At 43.6% G+C, this 26,898-nt stretch overlaps 1 protein-coding gene across 1 annotated transcript; it reads right to left on the bottom strand.

Annotated features, from left to right (window-relative positions):
• Positions 1–441: 441 nt before the first annotated feature.
• Positions 442–26,898, bottom strand: LOC115138268 (4-galactosyl-N-acetylglucosaminide 3-alpha-L-fucosyltransferase 9-like). Its single transcript, XM_029674946.2, has 3 exons — positions 26,619–26,898; positions 5,938–6,150; positions 442–5,039 (listed from the first exon to the last, which is right to left on the bottom strand). Exon 3 carries the CDS (start codon positions 5,029–5,031, stop codon positions 3,943–3,945), a length of 1,089 nt encoding a protein of 362 aa, XP_029530806.1. The 5' UTR covers positions 5,032–5,039; positions 5,938–6,150; positions 26,619–26,898; the 3' UTR covers positions 442–3,942.

The raw sequence follows: 26,898 nt of genomic DNA, 5'->3' as shown, positions 1-26,898 counted from the left end.
TGCTTGCTTACGGAGCTGTGAGGGGAACGGCACCTCAGTACCTCCAGGCTCTGATCAGGCCCTACACCCAAACAAGGGCACTGCGTTCATCCACCTCTGGCCTGCTCGCCTCCCTACCACTGAGGAAGTACAGTTCCCGCGCAGCCCAGTCAAAACTGTTCGCTGCTCTGGCCCCCCAATGGTGGAACAAACTCCCTCACGACGCCAGGACAGCGGAGTCAATCACCACCTTCCGGAGACACCTGAAACCCCACCTCTTTCAGGAATACCTAGGATAGGATAAAGTAATCCTTCTCACCCTCCCCCCCCTTAAAAGATTTAGATGCACTATTGTAAAGTGGCTGTTCCACTGGATGTCTTAAGGTGAATGCACCAATTTGTAAGTCGCTCTGGATAAGAGCGTCTGCTAAATGACTTAAATGTAAATGTAAATGTAACTACCTACAATATCAGCTAGATTGACTTTGCTGCTTTGATTGACTTTGCTGTGCAGCTCACACTTGACTGGCGGCAGGCTATAATGCACCGCTGGCGCAGCTCTGCTTCAGCCTTTGGAACTAGCCTATGTCACAGCAGTATAAACCAATCACAGACCGGAACAGTGGAACAAAAAGCCATTTGTTGAACGGCCTTCTTAAATCTCTCTACACTTTTTAATTAATGGTAGAGCTGTGGGGTGTTTTTAAAATGAAAGTTACAGAATTCCGCTTGTCTACCTATAGGCATTGATCTGTGTCAGTGGACTAGTTTGTTTGAAGGATGGAACACACCATTACGAATGTCGGCCAAGGTGACGTTTCGACATGTAGAGGCTATGATTGTTTTTTTCCCCCTACATAGTCTATAAGAAAAATACGTATTTACCCTCTTTATACAAATGGTCCCACACAAAATGAAAGCAGCCTGAAAGTTGTTTACACCGTTTGCTCTAAGATTCAATGGTAACCCTTTAGGTGACAATATCTTTGAAGGTTGCATGTATAACTTGATTGAATTGTGGAAGATGGCGCGAATTGATATTTAAAGGCAATGTCCCTGTGTTTGCGGACACTGCATTCATGGTAAAACGCTGCGTATGTTCGGCTCAAACAGAAATTACCTTTACACTTGAATTGCGCCATACTGTGGATCTTCTGCGTAATGGATTGAATCAAGCCCGAACTTGGCTTGAAAGCACCACCCGCAGCACTGCATTGGTGATGTAGCCTTTTGGTAGCACAGCTCGCTCAAGGTGTTTCAAGAGGGTTGTCGTGTGTTGTTGGAGGCAGAGGTTATTTTCTCGGCGTGAGCTGGAGGAAGTGGCACGGCTTAGCAAGCACAGTGACATCCATTACTCCTACATAAAGCATTCATAACAGCATAAGAAACATTCATAACACATCCATTAAGGTATAAGTCACATTTATAAAAGACCTTCCATAGTGCATTCGTAAAGCATCCACAGAAAGAACTCAAATGCGAAAACATTGGGAATGGTGGTAGTTCGGAACACTGAAATGTCCTTAACTTTTAAATTCAACTTCTCAAACCTTTTATTATTACTTTTGTTGATTGTATTTTTACATGTGTTTGCAAAACATATAGCCAGATACGGTAAACATCTGGTGTATTTCTAGAGCATGTAAGCAACAGAAGTTATATTTCCCCATTCGGTTGACCGGTCAGTCTAACTCTGAGGTTCATATATTTGAGGATCAACTGCATGTCATTAGTGACATTAGTCCACAGTTAATTATTGTTTCATGACAAATATAAACATTTTGTTTTGGTTGATCACTATCATTTACATTACGAAATAGTATATGGTAAGTAAACCTTGTGTTTTTTACATTTGGAAAGCAAAAGGAAATGGCTAAATTGCTTTTAACAATTGCCGGTGACAGTGTTCTGTTTTTGGTAAAAACATCAGAGGTAGGATATTATTTCAGACCATTTCAAGAATATGCTTTATGCTGGCTATGGATATTTGGAAATTAAATTCAAAGTAAGCAAAGTATAACAATGGCAACATTCATGATTACTTTGTAGTGATACATAATAACGCTCTAGAGGGAAGAAAAATATGTGTTCTGACAAAAATGTATTTGTTCATGTGACTTTTATTTTCACATTTATCCTGTCATGTGACATACTATTCAATAATGACTATATGAATGCACTCTGAAGGTCATTAGGGTCATTAGGGTGCCACATTTTATGAATCGTTTATGTATGCTGAATGGTTTGTGTATTCAACCTTCAACGAAAGTGGTACACTGTATTTGAACTATACATCATACCAGCATCATAATATAGTCAAACATGACATAATGACAGCTATTATGATATACACTGTCGTTCAAAAGTTTGGGGTCACTTCAAAATGTCCTTGTTTTTGAAAGAATACACTGCACTCAATACACTGCATTTCTGATCAAGTTGATGTTATTTTAATGGACAAATATTTTATTTTCTTTAAAAAACAAGGACATTTCGACGTGACTCCAAACTTTTGAACGGTAGTGTACATAATGTACATACCACCTCAGGTCCTTATGTGGTGTTTAAGTTCAAGGTTGGAGGTAATCTTTGGTATAAAAAAATAAATAAAAAAAATCTAAGAAAGTTAATAGCATTTTCAATCTTTCACAATGAAACCACAGATGTGTGGGCAGATCCAAGCTTGAATAGTTATCCTATTTTTCATGCACTGAAATTTGCTCAAAGGTTAAAAATATACAAGTGAATATTTAAGACAATGTGGCTAGATGGCAATAGACAAGCCCACACAGATAAGCATATGATTCATTATTCATGTCAAATGTGTGCTCTCATCATTGTACCACAATAGGTGTAAATATTTGAGAGCAAAAACATTCGAAATGAAATTGGATAATGTTCGCATTGTAAGTCAAATATTCATGGAGCATATGATAGAACTGCAATGCATTTAATGTGATAATGCTCACTAAGAAACCACTATTAACATAATAGTTATCTATTTGTTTTATGTATCTTCCTTTCCTTCTTTCTGCACTGTATTACTGTACATACATGATCAACGATGAGTGTCAGTGTGTTTTGCAGTGCAAATGCTACCTTCAAACAATACACATTTCCATTTTACAGTAAATGACACAATTGAATTACGTCCATGTGTTCAATAAACACTGCATAGATGACTGTATCACTAACACATAGGAAAGTCTATCATAAAATGCCTCAATTGAATAAATAGTACATATTTTAAATGACAACTATTTCTTCAATTTCAAAAATGTATTGTATACTGCCATATGAAAATGTCATGCCAGCCCGATTCCCACATAGCAAAACAGTTACAGTACATCATAGAAAACAAATAGCAGCAAATGCGGTGACATTCAGAGATTAAACACCTATAAACACAAAAGTATGTGGACAGCCCTTCAAATGAACGGATTCTGCTATTTCAGCCATATTCGTTGCTGACAGGTGTATAAAAGAGAGTACACAGCCATGTAATCTCCATACACACATATTGACAGTAGAATGTCCTTACTCAAGAGCTCAGTGACTTTTCTGGGAAGGCTTCTGGGAAAGCCTTCCCAGAAGAGTGGAGGCTGTTATAGCAGCAAAAGGGGGGACCAACTCCATATTAATGCCCATGATTTTGGAATGAGATGTTCGACGAGCAGGTGTCCACATACTTTTGGTCATGTATAAAAGTGAGATTTTATGAAATAAATATTAAATGCATTGCAAATGACAACATAAATCATGATTGAATTGAAATGCAAGAGACAAATTAAGGCTGACCAAATCTGTCTGGCATCAAAATAAAAAAGAGAATGGCTTATTTGGGCCCCTATAACCAGTGAGAAAAACATGTTGGAACATTGTCAATGACAATGTCAAATACATCATGACTGAATATATCTTAAAGCAATGCTTCCAACTGCAAAACAACAATTTCATGGCCCTTCAAGGGATTCCACCCCAAAACCATTTATCAAGGTTATTGAATGCCTTGTACTCCTTGTGCCTTTTGAGATTATCACAAGCGAGGCATGTGTGTTCGGCCCAGAAGTATGCCTTTTTCACTTTAAAGTGCCGTCGCCATTCAAAGTATCTGAGATACATCTCCTCATTCCTGTCCAAGAGCAGGAGATAATCAGCCAGCTCTTTGGGTGAGGTGAAGTCATCCACATGGATAAAGGCTTCCCCCTGGACAAAGTTCTCGTAGTTCTGTCTTGGTGGACCTAAAACCACAGGCACCGTCCCTACAGAGAGTGGGTTATACAGTTTCTCTGTGATGTAGTCTTTGTGAATTGAGTTCTCAAACGCCAAGTAGAATTTACAACTGGCGATGGTAGGAAAGTATTCTTGATCTGCAATGTACTCTCCAAAGGCTTGTCCATAAGCGTGAACCTCAATATGTTTATAGAGCTCATTGTAGTACTTCACTCGCATGTGATCCTGGTTCCAGTTGCTGACAATCCAGCAGATCAACTTGCTTTTTCTCGGTGGCACGAAATCCTCGTCCCCTTGGGCCGCCACAATCGACCCATAAGGCACTTCGATATCAGCATCCTGACGATAGTTCAAAGTTAAATTGAACAAGTTTTCAATACCGGGCAGCTGAGAGGAGTGGGATGGTGACTCTAGGTTCATCCATATCCACTTTTGGAAGGAGGGACGCTGAAGGGGGGGCAGGTTGGAGAGATCAGTACAGATATCCCTGTGATGTATGACGACCCCATCTGACTTATTATATAGGTTCCGATCTGCTGTGATGAAACAGCCCTCGATGTTGAACAGAGAGCTGCAGACACCCAGGTCATAGGTCTGTCCAAAGGGCCAGAGCCAGACAAGTACAGTGGTAAGGTTTTTGTCACCCTTGGTAGAGAAGAGATTTTTAACTTGGATAGTGGATGCGGTTGACTCTACAGGACCTGATAGCCAGCTAGTTGACGGTTTGAAGTACATCAAAACCAGAGTCACAAAACAGCCCAGTAGAAAGGTGCCAAGTAGAAATGGTCGTAGAATTCTGTGGAAAGATGCAGATGGCATACTCTGTCCTATAAAGATACGTAAAAAAAAAAGAAAGAAAAGAAATGACATTAAAATCAAATCAGTAAATTCCTTATAATTTAATCAAAGTTACTCTTTCCAGTGAATAAAATGGAAGACTGAGACACATTTTCAAGATTGTTTGTAAACAGTATATCTCGTGGCATCCTTGCCTCGTACAGTATGAGAGGGCCAACCACATTAAGATAATGGCTTTTATGTTATTTTGTCACGTCCAATTAATAGTTTGGCAAACATTTTTGTCATGGCTCGTGCAGAGTGAGGCAATTTGTGAACAGGCACACTAGATGAGCTCGCCCGGTTTATAGAGTAGGTGGAGTTTGCAACTAGGAATAAATAGAATAGTTCCAAACGTGAAACTCCGCTGGCCAGGGTAGGTTAAATGTGCCTTTCGACAACCAGCAATAACCAATAGATATAAACAAACTATGGCACGAAAGGTACAGGGCAAATTGCTGAAAGTGTACTTGCATCATGTTTGGTTTGAATAAAGACCGCAAGACGTGGAAGCTTGAACGTACAGTGTGAGATGCTTGGGCTCGTTTGCGATTGGTGAAAATGTATTGCCTCTCGCTGGCATACATTGCAATCCTATAATTATAATCCAGATTTTCCATCTGTAGATGCTCATACTATCAACAAACTATCTGTTGATAAGTAAGTGCTTGCTAAGGTTATGGTTAAAATAAGGTTTAGGTTAAGGGTTAGTAGATAGTTAGTTGACAGTTAGTTGACATGTTAATGATAGTCTGTAAAGCATCTACAGATGGACTATCCAAATAAAGTGTTACCTATAATTCTTCAATCAAAAAGGTAATGTAACATTGAATATGCATTATAGAATTTTACTAGGAGTTACGAAATAAAAAAACAACTATTCCACACCTGGTAGATCTGACTGTGTGCTGAAATCCAGGCAAGGAAAGAAGTCATGCAATCCTGAAGGTGCAGGTTCTACATTGGCTCAGCAATGAGATTGCCCTTCTCAGTGAAGTAGCGTTTGAATGAAGTGTTGCTGCACACAGTTGGAATAAGGTCCTTAGTCGTCTAATGAATTTGGTCTGATTTTGAGTTCCCAGGTCATCTCATTGATGTCTCCTTAGGAAAGAGAGAATAAGTGAGGTTACAATAGTTTGTTAAAGACACAATCTTCAGTTCAAACAATACTCCGCTACTGTTTTTGGGATAGAGCTGGAGAAATTCATAGACGGAGCTATGGATGCGAGGACTGACCATGAGATCATAATTATAGTTTTAATCATGTTTTGAGGCTATACAGTGTTTATTTACGATTACAGAGTTTACAAACAATGGAGTAAAACAAGCTTGGCAAACATTTTTTTAGATTGCTCCTTTAAACCCCTAGAGTCGATTTGACTCACCGGTACAAAAAAGGAAAATCACCATAAAAATCCGTCAATTTAAGCTAGAGATATGTTTTTTTTTTCATTGAATGTGTCCACTAATGGAAAGGGTAGATTCTCACGAACACGATGGTGTCTCCATTTTGCTCTGTCACAGGACGATTCTGAAGGTATCCGATACCGGTTTTAAAAAATGAATGGAAGTATGAAGGTAGTTTTGTGCCTACGCAAATTGGTAGAAACACATAAAAACCTTGTTTTTTTTAATTTATCCACATTTGATTTATATCCCAAATCCCCAAAAATCTAAATCATATAGCTAAATGATCCACAGTATGACCACCTTAAAACAATGTTATGTCAGTTGAGACCCCCCCCCCCATGGCTTAGAATTGTACAAATTAAATGACAATTAAGGCTATAGACTTGCACAACTGAAATAACTTGCTTATATTACTTTACATGTGTGACTGGCCTGATACTGAACTTGATTAATATCAGTGATGCAAGACAGTGTTAGCCTATTTAGTTAAAGCCTAGGTATAAGTTCCGGGAGCTAGCACAATTCTTCAGGTCTCAGGCATGGATACTCATCACACAAGCATACTGGTAGTTCAATTAAGCACCTACTCCTCCAATACACATGACACTCTGAAAAATACAGTATTAATATCTTAAGATATGTCACACATCAATCACACGCATATGAGAATGATGTTATCTTAAGGCTAAGAGGAAAGTGGACACGTGACATATGCTGGCCCATATTTTTATTTTATTTAATCTTTATGTAACTAGGCAAGTCATTTAAGAACAAATTCTTATTTACAATGACGGCCAAACCCGGACGATGCTGGTCCAATTGTGTGCCGCCCAATTGGACTCCCAATCACAGCCGGCTGTGATGCAGCCTGGAATCGAACCAAGGGACTACAGTGCCATCTCAGGGGAGGTTTAAAATGTCAGTGGCCACTTGACAGTTGGTCCACGCGTGCTCTGAGCACACGTCCTTGTAATCTGTCTGGCCCCGCGGCCAGAGCGTGCTCACACAGTGGTCTGGAACAGCTGGTGCTCTCATGCATGCTTCAGTGATGCTTGCCTCGAAGCAAGCATAAAAAGGCATTTAGCTCGTCTGGTAGGCTTGACTCACCGGGCAGCTCGCGGCTGACAGTTCTGTATTTCAGCCCCTTTTCAGGTGTCCCAACTTTTCTTTCTACAAAAAAAACGTATTTTTGTCAGCAACACGCATGAATCGCCAAATGTCATTTCACTTTTTGGTTCATCAAATGGTGTGATTGCTCTTTTTGGATGCTGGAATATTTTGGATGAAAAATTATATAGTGGATGAACATACGCAGGTAGCCTACTTTTTGAAGTGATTTGTTTTAAAATAAGATAACGTGACGTCTCGTTGTATTCATACCCCAATTATTTTTTTTAACAATACATCTGCCATGATGATCCTCAACACGGGGGCCCCTCAGGGGTGTGTGCCTAGTCCCCTCCAGTACTCCCTATTCACCCATGACTGCGTGCCCAAGTACGACTCCAACACCACCATTAAGTTTTCTGATGACACAACAGTGGTTGGCCTGATGACCGACAACGATTAGACAGCCTATAGGGAGGAGGTCAGAGACCTGGCAGTGTGGTGCCAGCACAACAACCTCTCCCTCAACGTGAGCAAGACAAATGAGATGATCGTGGACTACAGGAAAAGGAGGGCCGAACACGACGCCATTCACATCAACAGGGCTGTATTGGAGTGGGTCGAGAGTTTCAAGTTCCTTGGTCTCCACCTTACCAACAAACTTTCATGTTCCAAACACACCAAGACAGTCGTGAAGAGGGCACGGCAACACCTTTTCCCCACCAGGAGACTGAAAAGATTTGGCATGGGTGTCTAGATCCTCAAAAAGTTATACAGCTGCACCATCGAGAGCATCCTGACCGGTTGCATCACCACCTGGTATGGAAACTGCTCGGCATCCAAATGTAAGGCACTACAGAGGGTAATGCGTATGGCCCAGTACATCACTGGGGCCAAGCTTCCTGCCATCCAGGAACTATATACTAGGCGTGTCAGAGGAAGGCCCCAAAAGACTGTTCTCTCTGCTACCGCCAAGGCAAGCAGTACCGGAGCGCCATGTCTAGTTCCAAAATAAACAGCGAAGGTGGCCATTTGATTATCTATGCATAGTCACTTTACCCATACCTACATGTACAAATTACTTCGACTAACCTTCACCCCCACACATTGACTCGGTACCAGTACACCCTGTATATAGACTCGGTATTGTTATTTTATTGTGTTACTACTTTATTTTATTTTATTTAGTAAACATTTTCTAAACTCTTTCTTTAATTGTATTGTTGGTTAAGGGCTTGTAAGTAAGCATTTCAGTGTAAGTTCTGCTACACCTGTTGTATTCGGTGCATGCGACAAAAACAATTTGATTTGATACAATGATTATCTACACTCAGTGCTTGCTCTGTCACAAGCTGGTAATTAGGTGAACTATTACAATTTTTGCAACCACGAAATGGCGTAGTGATTTCTGCATCTAGCACCTTTAATAACAAACGTGTATGTAATCTGTAAATATAAATCATATGTGAAATCACAAAGATGTTTAGCCACAGAGAAAATTTGGAATCTTGCCTGGCCACGGCTGGTTGAGATAATGAGGGGGCTGGGACATTGACGAGAAAGAGAGCCCATTCTGTTACTCAAGGCTTCTCTGTCAAATGGCATACCCTGCTCCCTGGGGATATAGAACTCACCAGTTTATAGTCCTGAAACCCAGAAATTAGTTACCTCTGATTCGTTCAGCCATCTCTATGGGGAAAGAATAGTGTTTTGTAATTAACACAAAAAATAAGGTCTGAGGTTAACACAGGCTTAGTAGATATTATATATTTTGTTCTATGAGATAATAGCAGTTAAAATTACCCTTTGAATTATGAAGCCTTTATGTGCTTTTTACAAAAAGACACCATTTCTATTTCTCTCTATTTGAAAGATCCATAGCTTGATCAAAGACAAAAATGCCTTGATCATTGGACTTACTCATATTTTCATAATGGACAACATGCAAAATGTAGCTACAGCTTTTAAAAACAGTGTTGTCCTGAATTCAGCTGTAGGTATCAACACAGCTCTGTCTTCAGTGGCAAAGGCAGTCTGGTTGAAGTCCAGTGGGAAGGATTATTTTGAAAGTGTTTCAGTCTGCCGTGAATCATAAACCCTAAATGGTACACAGGTAAGAGTCTACAGTGGAAATGGCAAGCTAGCTACATGTGCATACGTTATTGGCTCAACTGTATCAAAAAGTAGTTTTCATTGCTACGTAGCTAGCTAGACAGTTAGATACAGGTATAGTCAGCTAGCCAGTTGCATTCTGCTGTTGTTGATTGTTGATGTATTCTTTGTCATGTTTAACTTACTAGCTACCGAAAACAGCCACTGTTGTGTGAATGGTAATTGATTAGCAAGTTAAATTGACTAGCTAGCTAGCCATGATGAAATTATGGCTAAATACATTGGATTATACAGTAGATTCTGAGGTTGTTTTTTGCATGCTCAACTAGCTGGTTAGTTAGATGAATACAGTGGGGAGAACAAGTATTTGATACACTGCCAATTTTGCAGGTTTTCCTACTTACAAAGCATGTAGAGGTCTGTAATTTCTATCATATGCACACTTCAACTGTGAGAGACGGAATCTAAAACAAAAATCTAGAAAATCACATTGTATGATTTTAAGTAATTAATTTGCATGATATAAGTATTTGATCACCTACCAACCAGTAATAATTCCGGCTCTCACAGACCTGTTAGTTTTTCTTTAAGAAGCCCTCCTGTTCTCCACTCATTACCTGTATTAACTGCACCCGTTTGAACTCATTACCTGTATAAAAGACACCTGTCCACACACTCAATCAAACAGACTCCAACCTCTCCACAATGGCCGAGACCAGAGAAGGTGTAAGGACATCAGGGATAAAATTGTAGACCTGCACAAGGCTGGGATGGGCTACAGGAAAATAGGCAAGCAGCTTGGTGAGAAGGCAACAACTGTTGGCGCAATTATTAGAAAATGGAAGAAGTTCAACATTTACATTTACATTTTTTAGCAGACGCTCTTATCCAGAGCGACTTACAAATTGGTGCATTCACCTTATGACATCCAGTGGAACAGTAGTGCATCTAAATCTTTTAAGGGGGAGGGGGGGTGAGAGGGATTACTTTATCCTATCCTAGGTATTCCTTAAAGAGGTGGGGTTTCAGGTGTCTCCGGAAGGTGGTGATTGACTCCGCTGTCCTGGCGTCGTGAGGGAGTTTGTTCCACCATTGGGGGGCCAGAGCAGCGAACAGTTTTGACTGGGCTGAGCGGGAACTGTACTTCCTCAGTGGTAGGGAGGCGAGCAGGCCAGAGGTGGATGAACGCAGTGCCCTTGTTTGGGTGTAGGGCCTGATCAGAGCCTGGAGGTACTGAGGTGCCGTTCCCCTCACAGCTCCGTAGGCAAGCACCATGGTCTTGTAGCGGATGCGAGCTTCAACTGGAAGCCAGTGGAGGGAGCGGAGGAGCGGGGTGACGTGAGAGAACTTGGGAAGGTTGAACACCAGACGGGCTGCGGCGTTCTGGATGAGTTGTAGGGGTTTAATGGCACAGGCAGGGGAGCCCAGCCAACAGCGAGTTGCAGTAATCCAGACGGGAGATGACAAGTGCCTGGATTAGGACCTGCGCCGCTTCCTGTGTGAGGCAGGGTCGTACTCTGCGGATGTTGTAGAGCATGAACCTACAGGAACGGGCCACCGCCTTGATGTTAGTTGAGAACGACAGGGTGTTGTCCAGGATCACACCAAGGTTCTTAGCGCTCTGGGAGGAGGACACAATGGAGTTGTCAACCGTGATGGCGAGATCATGGAACGGGCAGTCCTTCCCGGGAGGAAGAGCAGCTCCGTCTTGCCGAGGTTCAGCTTGAGGTGGTGATCCGTCATCCACACTGATATGTCTGCCAGACATGCAGAGATGCGATTTGCCACCTGGTCATCAGAAGGGGAAAGGAGAAGATTAATTGTGTGTCGTCTGCATAGCAATGATAGGAGAGACCATGTGAGGTTATGACAGAGCCAAGTGACTTGGTGTATAGCGAGAATAGGAGAGGGCCTAGAACAGAGCCCTGGGGACACCAGTGGTGAGAGCACGTGGTGTAGAGACGGATTCTCGCCACGCCACCTGGTAGGAGCGACCTGTCAGGTAGGACGCAATCCAAGCGTGGGCCGCGCCGGGAGATGCCCAACTCGGAGAGGGTGGAGAGGAGGATCTGATGGTTCACAGTATCGAAGGCAGCCGATAGGTCTAGAAGGATGAGAGCAGAGGAGAGAGAGTTAGCTTTAGCAGTGCGGAGCGCCTCCGTGATACAGAGAAGAGCAGTCTCAGTTGAATGACTAGTCTTGAAACCTGACTGATTTGGATCAAGAAGGTCATTCTGAGAGAGATAGCGGGAGAGCTGGCCAAGGACGGCACGTTCAAGAGTTTTGGAGAGAAAAGAAAGAAGGGATACTGGTCTGTAGTTGTTGACATCGGAGGGATCGAGTGTAGGTTTTTTCAGAAGGGGTGCAACTCTCGCTCTCTTGAAGACGGAGGGGACGTAGCCAGCGGTCAGGGATGAGTTGATGAGCGAGGTGAGGTAAGGGAGAAGGTCTCCGGAAATGGTCTGGAGAAGAGAGGAGGGGATAGGGTCAAGCGGGCAGGTTGTTGGGCGGCCGGCCGTCACAAGACGCGAGATTTCATCTGGAGAGAGAGGGGAGAAAGAGGTCAGAGCACAGGGTAGGGCAGTGTGAGCAGAACCAGCGGTGTCGTTTGACTTAGCAAACGAGGATCGGATGTCGTCGACCTTCTTTTCAAAATGGTTGACGAAGTCATCTGCAGAGAGGGAGGAGGGGGAGGGGGAGGAGGATTCAGGAGGGAGGAGAAGGTTGCAAAGAGCTTCCTAGGGTTAGAGGCAGATGCTTGGAATTTAGAGTGGTAGAAAGTGGCTTTAGCAGCAGAGAGAGAGAAGAGGAAAATGTAGAGAGGAGGGAGTGAAAAGATGTCAGGTCCGCAGGGGGCGAGTTTTCCTCCATTTCCGCTCGGCTGCCCGGAGCCCTGTTCTGTGAGCTCGCAATGAGTCGTCGAGCCACGGAGCGGGAGGGGAGGACCGAGCCGGCCTGGAGGATAGGGGACATAGAGAGTCAAAGGATGCAGAAAGGGAGGAGAGGAGGGTTGAGGAGGCAGAATCAGGAGATAGGTTGGAGAAGGTTTGAGCAGAGGGAAGAGATGATAGGATGGAAGAGGAGAGAGTAGCGGGGAGAGAGAGCGAAGGTTGGGACGGCGCGATACCATCCGAGTAGGGGCAGTGTGGGAAGTGTTGGATGAGAGCGAGAGGAAAAGGATACAAGGTAGTGGTCGGAGACTTGGAGGGGAGTTGCAACGAGGTTAGTGGAAGAACAGCATCTAGTAAAGATGAGGTCGAGCGTATTTCCTGCCTTGTGAGTAGGGGGAAGGTGAGAGGGTGAGGTCAAAAGAGGAGAGGAGTGGAAAGAAGGAGGCAGAGAGGAATGAGTCAAAGGTAGGCGTGGGGAGGTTAAAGTCGCCCAGAACTGTGAGAGGTGAGCCGTCCTCAGGAAAGGAGCTTATCAAGGCATCAAGCTCATTGATGAACTCTCCGAGGAACCTGGAGGGCGATAAATGATAAGGATGTTAAGCTTGAAAGGGCTGGTAACTGTGACAGCATGGAATTCAAAGGAGGCGATAGACAGATGGGTAAGGGAGAAAGAGAGAATGACCACTTGGGAGAGATGAGGATCCCGGTGCCACCACCCCGCTGACCAGAAGCTCTCGGGGTGTGCGAGAACACGTGGGCAGACGAAGAGAGAGCAGTAGGAGTAGCAGTGTTGTCTGTGGTGATCCATGTTTCCGTCAGTGCCAAGAAGTCGAGGGACTGGAGGGAGACATAGGCTGAGATGAACTCTGCCTTGTTGGCCGCAGATCGGCAGTTCCAGAGGCTACCGGAGACCTGGAACTCCACGTGGGTCGTGCGCGCTGGGACCACCAGATTAGGGTGGCCGCGGCCACGCGGTGTGGAGCGTTTGTATGGTCTGTGCAGAGAGGAGAGAACAGGGATAGACAGACACATAGTTGACAGGCTACACAAGAGGCTACGCTAATGCAAAGGAGATTGGAATGACAAGTGGACTACACGTCTCGAGTGTTCAGGAAGTTAAGCTTACGTAGCAAGAATCTTATTGACTAAAATGATTAAAATGATACAGTACTGCTGAAGTAGGCTAGCTGGCAGAGGCTGCGTTGTTGACTATGTAGGCTAGCTGGCATTGGCTGCGTTGTTGACACTACACTAATCAAGTCGTTCCGTTGAGTGTAATAGTTTCTACTGTGCTGCTATTCGGGGCTAGCTGGCTAGCTAGCAGTGTTGATTACGTTACGTTGCGTTAAAAGAACGACAATAGCTGGCTAGCTAACCTAGGAAATCGCTCTAGACTACACAATTATCTTTGATACAAAGACGGCTATGTAGCTAGCTATGTAGCTAGCTACGATCAAACAAATCAAGCCGTTGTACTGTAATGAAATGAAATGAAAAATGTGATACTACCTGTGGAGCGAAGCGAAATGCGACCGGATTGTTGAGTGCAGAAGTTCTGTTCGGTAGACGTTGGCTAGCTGTTGGCTAGCTAGCAGAGTCTCCTATGTTAAGGACGACATAAAACTACACACTCTAAACTACACAATTATCTTGGATACGAAGACAGCAAAGACAACTATGTAGCTAGCTAACACTACACTAATCAAGTCGTTCAGTTGAGTGTAATAGTTGTGCTGCTAATCGGTAGACGGTGGACTAGCTAACGGTGGACGTTAGCTAGCTGGCTAGCTGCAGGGCAGTGTAGACTGCGTTAGGACGACGAAATACGATAATTACGCAATTATCTATGATACAAAGACGGCTATGTAGCTAGCTAAGAAGAAATTGCTAAGATTAGACAAATCAAACCGTTGTACTATAATGAAATGTAATGAAATGTAATACTACCTGCGGACCGAGTGCAGATGCGACCGCTCGCTCCAACCCGGAAGTAAAGCTTCAAGATGAAGGTCAATCACCCTCGGTCTGGGGCTCCATGCAAGATCTCACCTCGTGGGGCATCAATGATCATGAGGAAGGTGAGGGATCAGCCCAGAACTACATAGCAGGACCTGGTCAATGACCTGAAGAGAGCTGGGAGGACCACAGTCTCAAAGAAAACCATTAGTAACACACTACGCAGTCATGGATTAAAATCCTGCATCGCATGCAAGGTCCCCCTGCTCAAGCCAGCGCATGTCCAGGCCTGTCTGAAGTTTGCCAATGACCATCTGGATGATCCAGAGGAGGAATGGGAGAAGGTCATGTGGTCTGATGAGACAAAAATAGAGCTATTTGGTCTAAATTCCACTCGCCGTGTTTGGAGGAAGAAGAAGGATGAGTACAATCCCAAGAACATCATCCCAACCGTGAAGCATGGAGGTGGAAACATCATTCTTTGGGGATGCTTTTCTGCAAAGGGGCCAGGACGACTGCACTGTATTGAGGGGAGGATGGATGGGGCCATGTATCGCGAGATCTTGGCCAACAACCTCCTTCCCTCAGTAAGGGCATTGAAGATGGGTCGTGGCTGGGTCTTCCAGCATGACAACGACCCGAAACACACAGCCAGGGCAACTAAGAAGTGGCTCTGTAAGAAGTATCTCAAGGTCCTGGAGTGGCCTAGCCAGTCTCCAGACCTGAACCCAATAGAACATCTTTGGAGGGAGCTGAAAGTCCGTATTGCCCAGTGACAGCCCTGAAACCTGAAGGATCTGGAGAAGGTCTGTATGGAGGAGTGGGCCAAAATCCCTGCTGCAGTGTGTGCAAACCTGGTCAGGAATCGGTCATATAGACACTGAAACACATGGAGACATTATTTTACTGTAACAGAGGAGAAGTGAACCTTTCCAACTATACCCTGTTTATGGTTCAACTCCTCAAATTGCGAGCATAGCAGACACTATTAAAATGGATGTACCAATGAACATTCATTCTGCAAAATGCATGCTCAGTTTTTCTAGCGCGTATCACGGTACCACATATCACTAGCAGCATCTTTGTTAAATAATGATTGTTATACTAGCTGTTTAGTCTGTTTTATAAATGTGCAAAAAGCATAAAACAATTATATAAAGATTTTGCCTATAGTCAATACAAGAAAAAGAATGGTGTACATGTGAAAATAAATAATATTCTCTTGCCTGAGGATTCTGAAATCTCCAGGGATCTGTACACCCATTCTGACCCATAAAACCAGAGAAGGACTTTGACATAGCAGAAGGAGACATAGTTCTGGGGTTGGAGCGGTCTGAAGCCGGGCTAATAACACAATTCAGATCCCGCTAGATATCAAAAGATGGGTGTTCAGAGAAGAGATTTAGTACTGAGGAAAGCCGTATTGCATGCTCAAGAACGTGGTGGTTCTCATATCGCTGCTGCCATTTCAATGGCATTTGAGAACATGTTTGAAACTTGGAAACATGAACACACTCCTAGCGCCATTTGAACAACTGACTGGAGAAATAAGCTAATCAACTGCGTTTGCAGCACCCTCTGTCATGGCATTGAAACGCCCTCAACAAAACTGTCGACACAAACGGTGGGGTAACTTACAAAAGTACTTGAGGCCGTGAACAAGCTATTCGGTGGTATTCTCTCTGAGCCTCTAGTGTGTCGCCGCCATGCTCGATGCTAGGTACAAGGACCGCTACTTTAATGCATACAAGAACCAGGGTTTACGTGAAATGTTACATACATAGCTGGACAAGATAGAAATGGACACAGGGACGATGCGCACAGAGGAAGAGAGGCCATGGACAGACAGAGCTGAAACTTCATTCTTGACATGTATGATGAAATCCTAGACAGAGCTGAAACTTCACTGCTTGACATGCATGATGAAATCCTGGTTGAGAATGAAATGACTGAACAAATGAACTACGAAACAGCACAGCATGTAAGTGAAAGAAATAGGTTTTCATTATGTTTGACTGGTAATGGGGACATAAGTAAATGCCATCAAAATAGCTTCTTGGTCAGTGTGTGTGTTTGTAGTCAAGTCAATTAAGAACAAATTTTTATTTACAATGATCGCCTACCCCGGCCAAACCTGGACAACGCTGTGCCAATTGTGCGCCGCTCTATGGGACTCCCAATCACGGCCGGATGTGATACAGCCTGGAATCGAACCAGGGATTGTAGTGACGCCTCTTGCACAGAGATGCAGTGCCTTAGACCGCTGCGTCCGTGTGTGTGTTTGTGTAACTATTTAACTGTCCTAGAATGCTTAAAAGGCTGCTCAAATTTAAAATATTGGTTATCGGTATCTTTTTTTGGCAAGGAAAATAATGTATAATGGTATCAGCCAAAAATGTCATATCAGTGCATCACTAATCTAAAATATTGAAAGGAAAAATGTGTGAAAACAGACCAAGTGTTGGCAAAGCCTGCTACATTATTAGTGTATGTGCATTATGCATGGTTCTGGTTCAATTTGTTACAAAAAGGTCATTTTTATAGACAGAACTGAAAGCCAGGTCAGTGATTCATGTGCTTGAAAGCAGAATCCAGATGCATCGGATGTAGTGATCACAATATAGTAGCCATATCTAAGAAAACCAAAGTTCCAAAGGCCGGGCCTAATATAGTGTATACGTTTTGTAGTGATTCGTATGTTATTGATGTAAATAATATTTGTGACCGAACGGGTCGAATTGGTCCTATGTAGCAAAACTTGGAGATGGTATTTTGTTTTTACATTGGATAGAAGTAGAGACTCAGAGCTAAAAAATTGTATATCATACACTTCAGTTCAGGAACAATGGGAAAGTATTTCTGCTTTGAAAGTTGATAAACTTTTAACCTCACTTCTGAGAAAATGTCCCTTGAATTGTTTTGGTACCTACTGGAGAGCGCTTTGTCTACACCCATTCAGCATCGTTCACACCCTCTTAAGCTTTATCCCCACCCGTCTCTTTAAGGATTCACATGTGAGGCTATGTACTAAACAACCAAACATTTAAAGACTAAAGGCTGTCTTATCCTACGGGTGTCTTCGTAAATTTAATCTGAGTGCCAGAGTGTGCTCTGGGGATTCGTAAACTCAGTGTTGTCAGATTGTCCGTTCGTAAATTCAGAGCGTTTCTCTCTCCAAGAGGGTGCAAAGATGTCATCAAGGCAAAGGGGTGGCTACTTTGAAGAATCTCAAATATATTTTGATTTGTTTAACACTCGTTATGGTTACTACACGATTCCATGTGTTATTTCATAGTTTGTCTTCACTACTATTCTGCAATGTAGAAAAAAGTAAAAATAAAGAAAAACACTGGAATGAGAAGGTGTGTCCAATCTTTTGACTGGTACTGTACCTGTGGGAAGCATTGGAGTCAACAAGGACCAGCATCCCTGTGGAATGCTTTCGACGCCTTGTAGAGTCCATGCCCTGACAAATTGAGGCTGTTCTGAGGGCAAAAGGTGCAACTCAATATAAGAAAGGTGTTCCTAATGTTTGGTATACTCAGTATAGTTTAATGTACACTTCAACTAGTATACAATTTTAAATGATTTATGGACAAACTACAGCAACACTTTGTTTTATTAAAAAGAAATGTCCCGAGAATTTAATCCAGATGCATTTCGGTAATGAGAATTTTGGTTGAAAAATGTACAAAATTCAGGCGAAATTGTAAATTGTACTTAAAAAAGACACTTTCCCAAAAACATCTTATTCCTCAGAATCATAGTTGATTTTTGTAGATCATGGTTTTTGTAACTCAATTTGCTACATACATTTTAAAGCTGGTTTCATGAGAATCATACACTTGCATAGAAGCATCACTCCAGCATATCACACCTGTAAGGAAAGATATCACAGACACAGCTGTTATTTTGAGAATATACAAGAACTCAATGCAAATGGGTCTAACGTAATATCATGGTTTGTGATCACAGATGCTTGTGAAACAAGTATTTTTTGATAGGCCAAAATAATTTATCAGCTGTCAGGATGCAATATTCCTGCATGTTTATGGACCAAGTACACTGTAGATCAGCACACGTGTGTCTGTGTGCGCATTCTTACTTCTCAAACTGTGGGCAGATTTGAGTCATTCACATAGAATGTATCATGTTTTAGGAAAGACCCAGATGCAGACAGTGTCGAAGTAATAAATTACTAGAACAAGGGGCAGGCAAAACAGGTCAAGGGCTGGCAGAGGTCAGTAATCCAGTGTGGTGGGACAAGGTACAGGACGGCAGGCAGGGTCAGGGCAGGCAGAATGTTCAAAACCGGGAAAACTATAAAACCAGAACATTAGAAAAGACAGGAGCAAGGGGGAAAACACTGGTAGGCTTGGCGAACAAAACAAACTGGCAATAGACAAACACAGGTATAAATACACAGGGGATAATGAGGGGAGATGGGAGACACCTGGTAGGGGGTGGAGATCAGCACAAAGACAGGTGAAACAGTACCCCCTCTAGGGGGCGCCACCTGGGCGCGCGCATACCTGGTTGACCGGGGTGTCGGCATTGGATATCCGCTATGAGGCCTGGGTCCAGGATGTCCCTAGCGGGGACCCAGCACCTCTCCTCCGGGCCATAACCCTCCCAGTCAACCAGGTACTGGAATCCCCTTCCCAGAGGTATAATCTGGGCCTGGAAACAGGAGACAAAGAGCTGTGAGACATGAGTTTGATTTTAGAAACATGGAAAGTGGGATGTATACGGAGGGTATGGGGCAACAGAAGATGAACAGCAGAGGGGCTAATGACCTTGGAGATGGGGAAATGGCCAATAAACTGTGGGGAAATTCTGCAGGACTCCGCCCGGAGGGGCAGATCCCAGGTGGACAGCCATACCTTCTGCCCGGGGAACCTGGGATCTGGTGGCGGTCTGCTTGTCGTCGATACCTGGAGGTGGTCTTAAGGGCCAACCAGGCTCTCTTCCAGCAAGGAAGGGCGTTGCAGACATATTCGACCCACACTAGTTGCTGGCTCTAGGTGGTGGGGTCGGCGGAAACCACGCAGCGAAGAGTCGTTTCCAAGTCTTGGTTGGCTCGCTCTTGTTCTATGCACAGACCGTGCATGCGGCGATGAACGTGGAGACATCCGGGACCATGGTAGGCCACCAAAAGCATTGTCGCACAAAGTCCAGGGTCCAACGGGAGCCTGGTTGGCAGGCAAGCCTGGAGGAGTGGGCCCACTCCAGGACCAAGGAGCGGACAGCATCAGGCACAAACATCCGGTTATCTGGGACCCCGTGGGGTTTAGCTGGGAACGCTGTGCCTCAAGGACCTGCTTCCTATTCCCCAGCTGAGTGTCGTCGCCAGACACAAGGTCGGAAGGAGTGTCTCGGGGTTCGAGTGTGTAGCCACGGGGCTGTAGTGGCGTGACAGCGCATCCAGCTTGATGTTCTTGGATCCTGGTCAGTAGGAGAGGGAGAAGTTGAACCGGGTGACAAACAGGGACCACCTAGCTTGCCTGGAATTGAGATAATTGGCAGTGCGGAAATGGAATCCAGATGGAATTCGCACTTCTCAGCTTTCACAAAAAGCTGTTTCTACAGGAGACATTGGTGAACCTGTCGGATGTGGATCACGTGTTCTTTGGCGGAGCGGGAGAAGACGAGGATGTCGTTGAGGACGAACCGGTTCAACATGCCGGATAACATCATTAACCAGAAACTGGAACACAAGTTGGGGTGTTAGTAGGGCCAAATGGCATGACCAGATATTCGTAGTGACTGCTGGCCGTATTGAAGGCAGCCTTCCACTCTTCCCCTTCCCGTATCCGCACCAGGAGGTAGGCGTTCCGTAGGTCCAGCTTGGAGAACACGGTGGCCCCCTGGAGCGGCTTGAAGGCCGAGGAGATGAGTGGTAGCAGGTAGGGGTTCTTCACCGTGATGTCGTTGAGGCACCGGTAGTCGATGCATGGGCGGTGGGGGAGGCAGTGGGGGAGGCAGAAGGATGGATGAACACTGCAGCTCAGTCAAGTGTAGGTCTCCATAGCCTTGGTCTCCGGACCCGACAGATTACAGTTGTCCCTGGGGCAGATTGGTGCCTGGGCGAAGGTCAATCCCGCAGTCATAGGGTTGGTGCCACGGAAGCGAAGTGGCCCAGGCCTTACTGAACACCTGCCGGAGGTCCTGGTACTCCGGGGCAACTTTCGAGCCCACAGGAAGATGTCCCAGGGCAGGCTGCGCTGACTTCAGACAATGGGCATGGGAGGATGGGCTGCAGCCCATAATTGCACCAGGAGTCCAGTCTGATGGGATTGTCGTTGGAGCCAAGAGAATCCCAATACCACTGGGAACCTGAGGAACCATATTAATCAACATAAATTGGATTGCCTCGCTGCGGTTCCCTGACACTCGTAGGTTGATGGGAGTGGTATTGTGAGTGACCCGGCCTATAGAGCACCCTTCCAGCGCTCTAACATGCATGGGAATGGAGAGTCCTTCAGTGATTCCCGAGATAACTAGGGTGACGTTGGGTTCACTCGGACATGTAGACTTCGGGGGTCTCCGGGATTCTTCAGAGGCGAGGTGGGAATCGAGGGCGAACAACGGGGACAGGGCACAGATTCCCTGTCCCTCCTACGTTCTCGAAGCCGCCCATCGATCTGGATGGTCAAGGCTATGAGGGAGTCAAGGTCTATGGGCAGCTCCTGGACTGCAAGTTCATGTTTGACCACCTCCGATAATCCGTGAAAGAACATCTCGAACAATGCTTCCGGGTTACAGGCACTCTCAGCCGCCAACATGTAAAAATCCACCACGTAGTCTGCCACACTATGGGAGTCATGACGCAGCCTGTCTCCCGGGCAACAGAGAATCAAACATCTACCGAACTTCCACCATGAACTCCTCTAGACGGAGGCAGACGGCAGGGCTGATGCTCCTACAACACCATAGCCCAGGCAAGTGCCCTAGCGGACCGTAGCGTGTACGCTATCCTCGAGCGGTCCGAGGGAAACTAAAAAGGCTGCAGCTCGGAAATGAGGGAGCAATGGGAGAAAAAAAACTCTGGCAGGTTCCGGAATCTCCAGCGTAGCGCTCCAGAGGAGCTAAATGGGGTTCTTGGTACACTGGGGTAGGCTGGGAGATTACGGGTGTGGCCCGCTGCCCAGTGGGGAATCCGCGGAATTGCTCCAGTAAAGTCTCGAAGTCTGGTCATGGCGTTCTGCCAGGGTATGGAGTCCCTCCATAAGACATTGCAGTAACTCCTTGTGTCATCCAATGGTGGCTCCTTGCAGGGAGACAGCATTGTGAAGCTAATCTGAGTCTGCTGGGTCAGTCATGGCCAGTTCGTACTATCACATTTTAGGAAAGACCCAGATGCAGACAGTGTCAAAGTAATAAAAGTTAATAACTAGAACAGGGGGCAAGCAAAACGACGGGTCAAGGGCAGGCAGAGGTAAGGAAGGTACAAGATGGCAGGCAGGCTCAGGGTCAGGGCAGACAGAATGGTCAAAACTGGAAAAACTAGAAAGCAGGAACTTTGGCAAAGACCGGAGCAAGGGGAATAACGCTGGTAGGCTTGAGGAACAAAACGAACTGGCAACAGAGAACACAGGTATAAATACGAAGGGATAATGAGGGGAGATGGGAGACACCTGGTGGGGGGTGGAAACAAGCACAAAGACAGGTGAAACAGATCAGGGTGTGACAGAACGTGCATCGTCGTTTCATCTTTTTTTCTACCCTCGCTCTCCTTGTTAGATTTTATGCCAAATTATAAACAACTCAATTGGCTATTTCAGCTATCTGTCAAGCAATGGGCAGGTTGTAAACTTGATCCTACTGCTATGATTGGATAGAGCGAGGCTAACTCCGCTCCCTTTCACATCTCCTCATAACACTTGCTGCTGTTTACTGCCACTATGAGAAATAGCTCAATGGCGATGACATTTTCTACCCAGCCACAAATGTGCATAATATCTAACAAAGAGTGCTAGGGTTGTAAAAAATCTGAAATGGCGATGCACGTTCTGTCTGAATGACTCAAATCTGCCCATAGTGTCACACCCTGACCATAGTTTGCTTTGTATGTTTCTATGTTTTGTTTGGTCAGGGTGTGATCTAAGTGGGCATTCTATGTTGTGTGTCTAGTTTGTCTGTTTCTGTGTTTGGCCTGATATGGTTCTCAATCAGAGGCAGGTGTTAGTCATTGTCTCTGATTGGGAACCATATTTAGGTAGCCTGTTTGGTGTTGGGTTTTGTGGGTGATTGTTCCTGTCTCTGTGTTTGCACCAGATAGGGCTGGTTTGGTTTTTCACATTTCTTGGTTTTGTTAGTCTATTCATGTATAGTTTCTTTATTAAAGAACCATGAATAATAACCACGCTGCGTTTTGGTCCGCCTCTCCTTCGACACAAGAAAACCGTTACACATAGTTTGAGAAGTGAGAACGCATACACGTGCACTGATCTACAGCTTTCTTGGTCCATAAACATAAAATAACATTTGTAGGTAGCTAAACCTATTACCAACTTCTTATTTAGGCATTTTACAACGCTTCCTTCTTTCCCTATAACACCAGTAAATAGCTAACGTTACACTGCAAGTCAGATGACTCGTTGCCGAAAATGGTGCATGTTCAAAATGATAACCAGCTAACATTAACTAGCTACGTTGGCTATTAGCTCATACCTGATATTTTAGTACCATGTTTATCTAGCCAGTTAGCTAGCATAGAAACTAATATACAGTTGAAGTCGAAAGTTTACATACACTTATGTTGGAGTCATTAAAACGTGTTTTTCAACCACCCCACAAATTTATTGTTAACAAACTATAGTTTTGGCAAGTCAGTTAGGACATCTACTTTGTGATTGACACAAGTAATTTTTTCAACAATTGTTTACAGGCAGATTAATTCACTGTATCACAATTCCAGTGGTTCAGAAGTTTGCATACACTAAGTTGACTGTGCCTTTAAGCAGCTTGGAAAATTCCAGAAAATTATGCAATGGCTTTAGAAGCTTCTGATAGGCTAATTGACATCATTTGTCAATTGGAGGTGTACCTTTCAAGGTCTACCTTCAAAGCCAGTGCCTCTTTGCTTGACATCATGGGAAAATCAAAAGAAATCAGCTAAAAGATATTATAGACCAAAGAAGAACGCCAACACCATCTCAACCATGAAGCACGGGGGTGGCAGCATCATGTTGTGGGGGTGCTTTTCTGTGGGAGGGACTGGTGCACTTCACAAAATAGATGGCATCATGAGGCAGGAAAATTATGTGGATATATTGAAGCAACATCTCAAGACATCAGTCAGGAAGTTAAAGCTTGGTCGCAAATGGGTCATCCAAATGGACAATGACCCCAAGCATACTTCCAAAGTTGTGGTAAAATGGCTTCAGGACAACAAAATCAAGGGATTGGAGTGGCCATCACAAAGACCTAACCTCAATCCTATAGAAGATTTGTGGGCAGATCTGAAAAAGCGTGTGCGAGCAAGGAGGCCTACGAACCTGACTCAGTTACACCAGCACCGTCAGAAGGAATGGGCCAAAATTCACCCAACTTATTGTGGGAAGCTTGTGGAAAGCTACCTGAAACGTTTGACCAAAGTTAAACAATTTAAAGGCAATGCTACCAAATACTAATTGAGTATATGTAAACTTCTGACCAACTGGGAATGTGATGAAATAAATCATTCTCTCTACTATTATTTTGACATTTCACATTCTTAAAATAAATGGGTGATCCTAACTGACCTTAAACAGGGAATTTTTACTAGGATTAAATGTCAGGAATTGTGAAAAACTGAGTTTAAATGTATTTGGCTAAGGTGTATGTAAACTTCCGACTTCAACTGTGTGTTATATTTGAGATTCTTTAAAGTAGCCACCCTTTGCCTTGAGAGCTTTGCACACTCTTGGCATTATCTCAACCAGCTTCATAAAGTTGTCACCTGGAATGCTTTTCAATTAATATGTGTGCCTTGTTAAAAATGTATTTGTGGAATATCTTTCCGTCTTAATGCGTTTGAGCCAAGCAGTTGTGTTGTGAAAAGGTAGGGGTGGTATAAAGAAGATAGCCCTATTTGGAAAAAGACCATGTCCATATTATGGCAAGAACAGCTCAAATAAACAAAGAAAAACAACAGTCCATCATTACTTTAAGATGTGAAGGCCAGTCAATACGGAACATTTCAAGAATTTTGAAAGTTTCTTCAAGTGCAGTCGCAAAAACCATCAAACGCTACGATGAAACTGGCTCTCATGAGGACTGCCACAGGAAAGGTAGACCCAGAGTTACTGTACCTCTGCTGTAGACGATAAATGCATTCGTGTTAACTGCACCTCAGTTTGCAGCCCAAATAAATGCTTTATAGACTGTTGCCAATTTAAAATATATATATATTTAATTAATTTTAGAATAAGGCTGTAACACAACAAAATGTGGAAAAAGTTAAGGGGTCTGAATACATTCCGAAGGCATTGTATGCAGTTTAAGGTGAGTGTAATCATGTTGGCCATATTGGATTCAGAATAAAATTGATTCACACCAACAGTCTTTATAGGCATGAGTGTTGCAAATCTCTGAACAATATGCCTCATTTACAAAATGCATATTTACAGGTGATTTATCCTGCATCAATTGTTATTATGGCAGCCATATCTAATTTTATTTTGGAAGCCATATTGGATTTGAGACTAAATATAAAGATCATCTGTGATTGCACCTTTGATTTAATTGCAAGACTAGGGGCTAAAGATCCCAAAACCTTGATGGAACCTTGCACTCCCAACATTTTAATTCTGATGTCTGTGCCCACTTGTTTTTCTTTGGCGCTACAACAACAAAAAACTTGTAACTATATGCCTTTCTTTCAGGCACGGCCATACAGCACTGAATGAGAGCAAAGTTGTCTATTGAACAGCTATGAACTATTGTGTCTGTGTTTACAGTTCTATATTTCCACGATTAATTTAGATTTCCTAATGCTGTTTGTGTGTGTAAGTAGACAGCCGACTACTTGTAAATCCACATTTGAGCAATATCAGAGCTTGCAATATTGGGTTACATGAGTTTATGTTGCCCAACCCCCTCCAGCCAGTTTAGGTTTGTTTTCAGTAGAGCAGATTACAATGGCCACAACATCAAAAACATGTGTTACTGTATGGACCATACAACACTGATTGAGAGCAAATTTGACTTGGAAAGTTGTCTATTGAACAGCTATCAAAAAGTGAAGTCATCATAAATATTAATAGTTGATATTTCCGCATATTGTATATGTGTGTTTACTGGTCTATATTTCCAACTTGCTTTAAGATATCCTAATGTTGTTTGTTTCTGTGTGTAGGGCAGACTATTGACTACTTGTACTCTACCTTTTAGCAATATCAGAGCTTGCAATATTAGGTTACGTGAGCTTAAAAAAAAATCATAGGTAGGCAAATGCTTTAGTCGGGTGCGTGCAATGGTCTTATGCAGGCTATTGAATTTATCCGAGGGCAGAATAAAACGGATCTATTTGCAGGCTAGCTATTAGAATAATTCCCTAAAACATGTCTCCTTTGGTTTATAGGCTACACTAGCAGAAGCTGGTATAAGAGCAGTATCAAAAGTGAGAATGGATTTTTAGCCAGTGCAATTGAAGGTAATTTAAAAACGTGATGTAGCCTACACACACTTGCAATGAGTGTCATTCGTCATGATGCAGCATTGTGTTTAATTGTTTAAAATAAAAGCAATTGTTCAAATATAGCCTTATTAGATTGGCTACCTATTCTCTCTGGTTAACAAACGCCCTTTTACGCACCAATACAGGTTCATATCACTGTTGGCCGTAAGCATATTTGAGAATACTACTCGTTATCCTCATGCATCAAGAGGCACATTGAAGGATAACGTCAATGACCTTAATACAAATGTGTACTTTTCGCAATGCATCATTTTAATCCAAAATTGTGACTTGAACGAGATGACGAGATATGCGCATTTCGTTGAATATTTTATTGATGTTTTATTTTTAATTAGCTAGCACAGAATTTCTTGCGAAACCAGGTACCACTGTTTTGACATGGAGCGGAGAAAAAAATACATTTTACTCACCATCTCGACAAGCGTGTGTTAAAATATGCATATCTTCCCATTGGCTTGCCAGGTCGTTCCCTCATACCATCCTACATGCCGAAAACGTTAAGGATGTAAATACACTGCGCCGGTGGCAATATTTGCAGGAATTGGCCAAGATTCACGGGAGCCGAACCCCATATCGTTTCCACGATCTTGCAACGGAGGGCTATAAAAATACACATCTAAATGCGACCCGATTGCCAATGTTACCAGAATTCGAAAATGACTGTTAGGCTATTGTTAATTCACAAAATAT

This window comes from Oncorhynchus nerka, linkage group LG12, assembly GCF_034236695.1.
Source record: "Oncorhynchus nerka isolate Pitt River linkage group LG12, Oner_Uvic_2.0, whole genome shotgun sequence".
In the NCBI taxonomy this organism is placed as follows: Eukaryota; Metazoa; Chordata; class Actinopteri; order Salmoniformes; family Salmonidae; genus Oncorhynchus; species Oncorhynchus nerka.
The sequence above is the reverse complement of the archived record's forward strand: the minus strand, read 5'-3'. Positions and strand labels throughout refer to the sequence as shown.

What these genes read in the sequence shown, in the direction of transcription:
- LOC115138268 (XM_029674946.2), bottom strand. Translation starts at nt 5,031, where the DNA reads ATGCCATCTGCATCTTTCCACAGAATTCTACGACCATTTCTACTTGGC.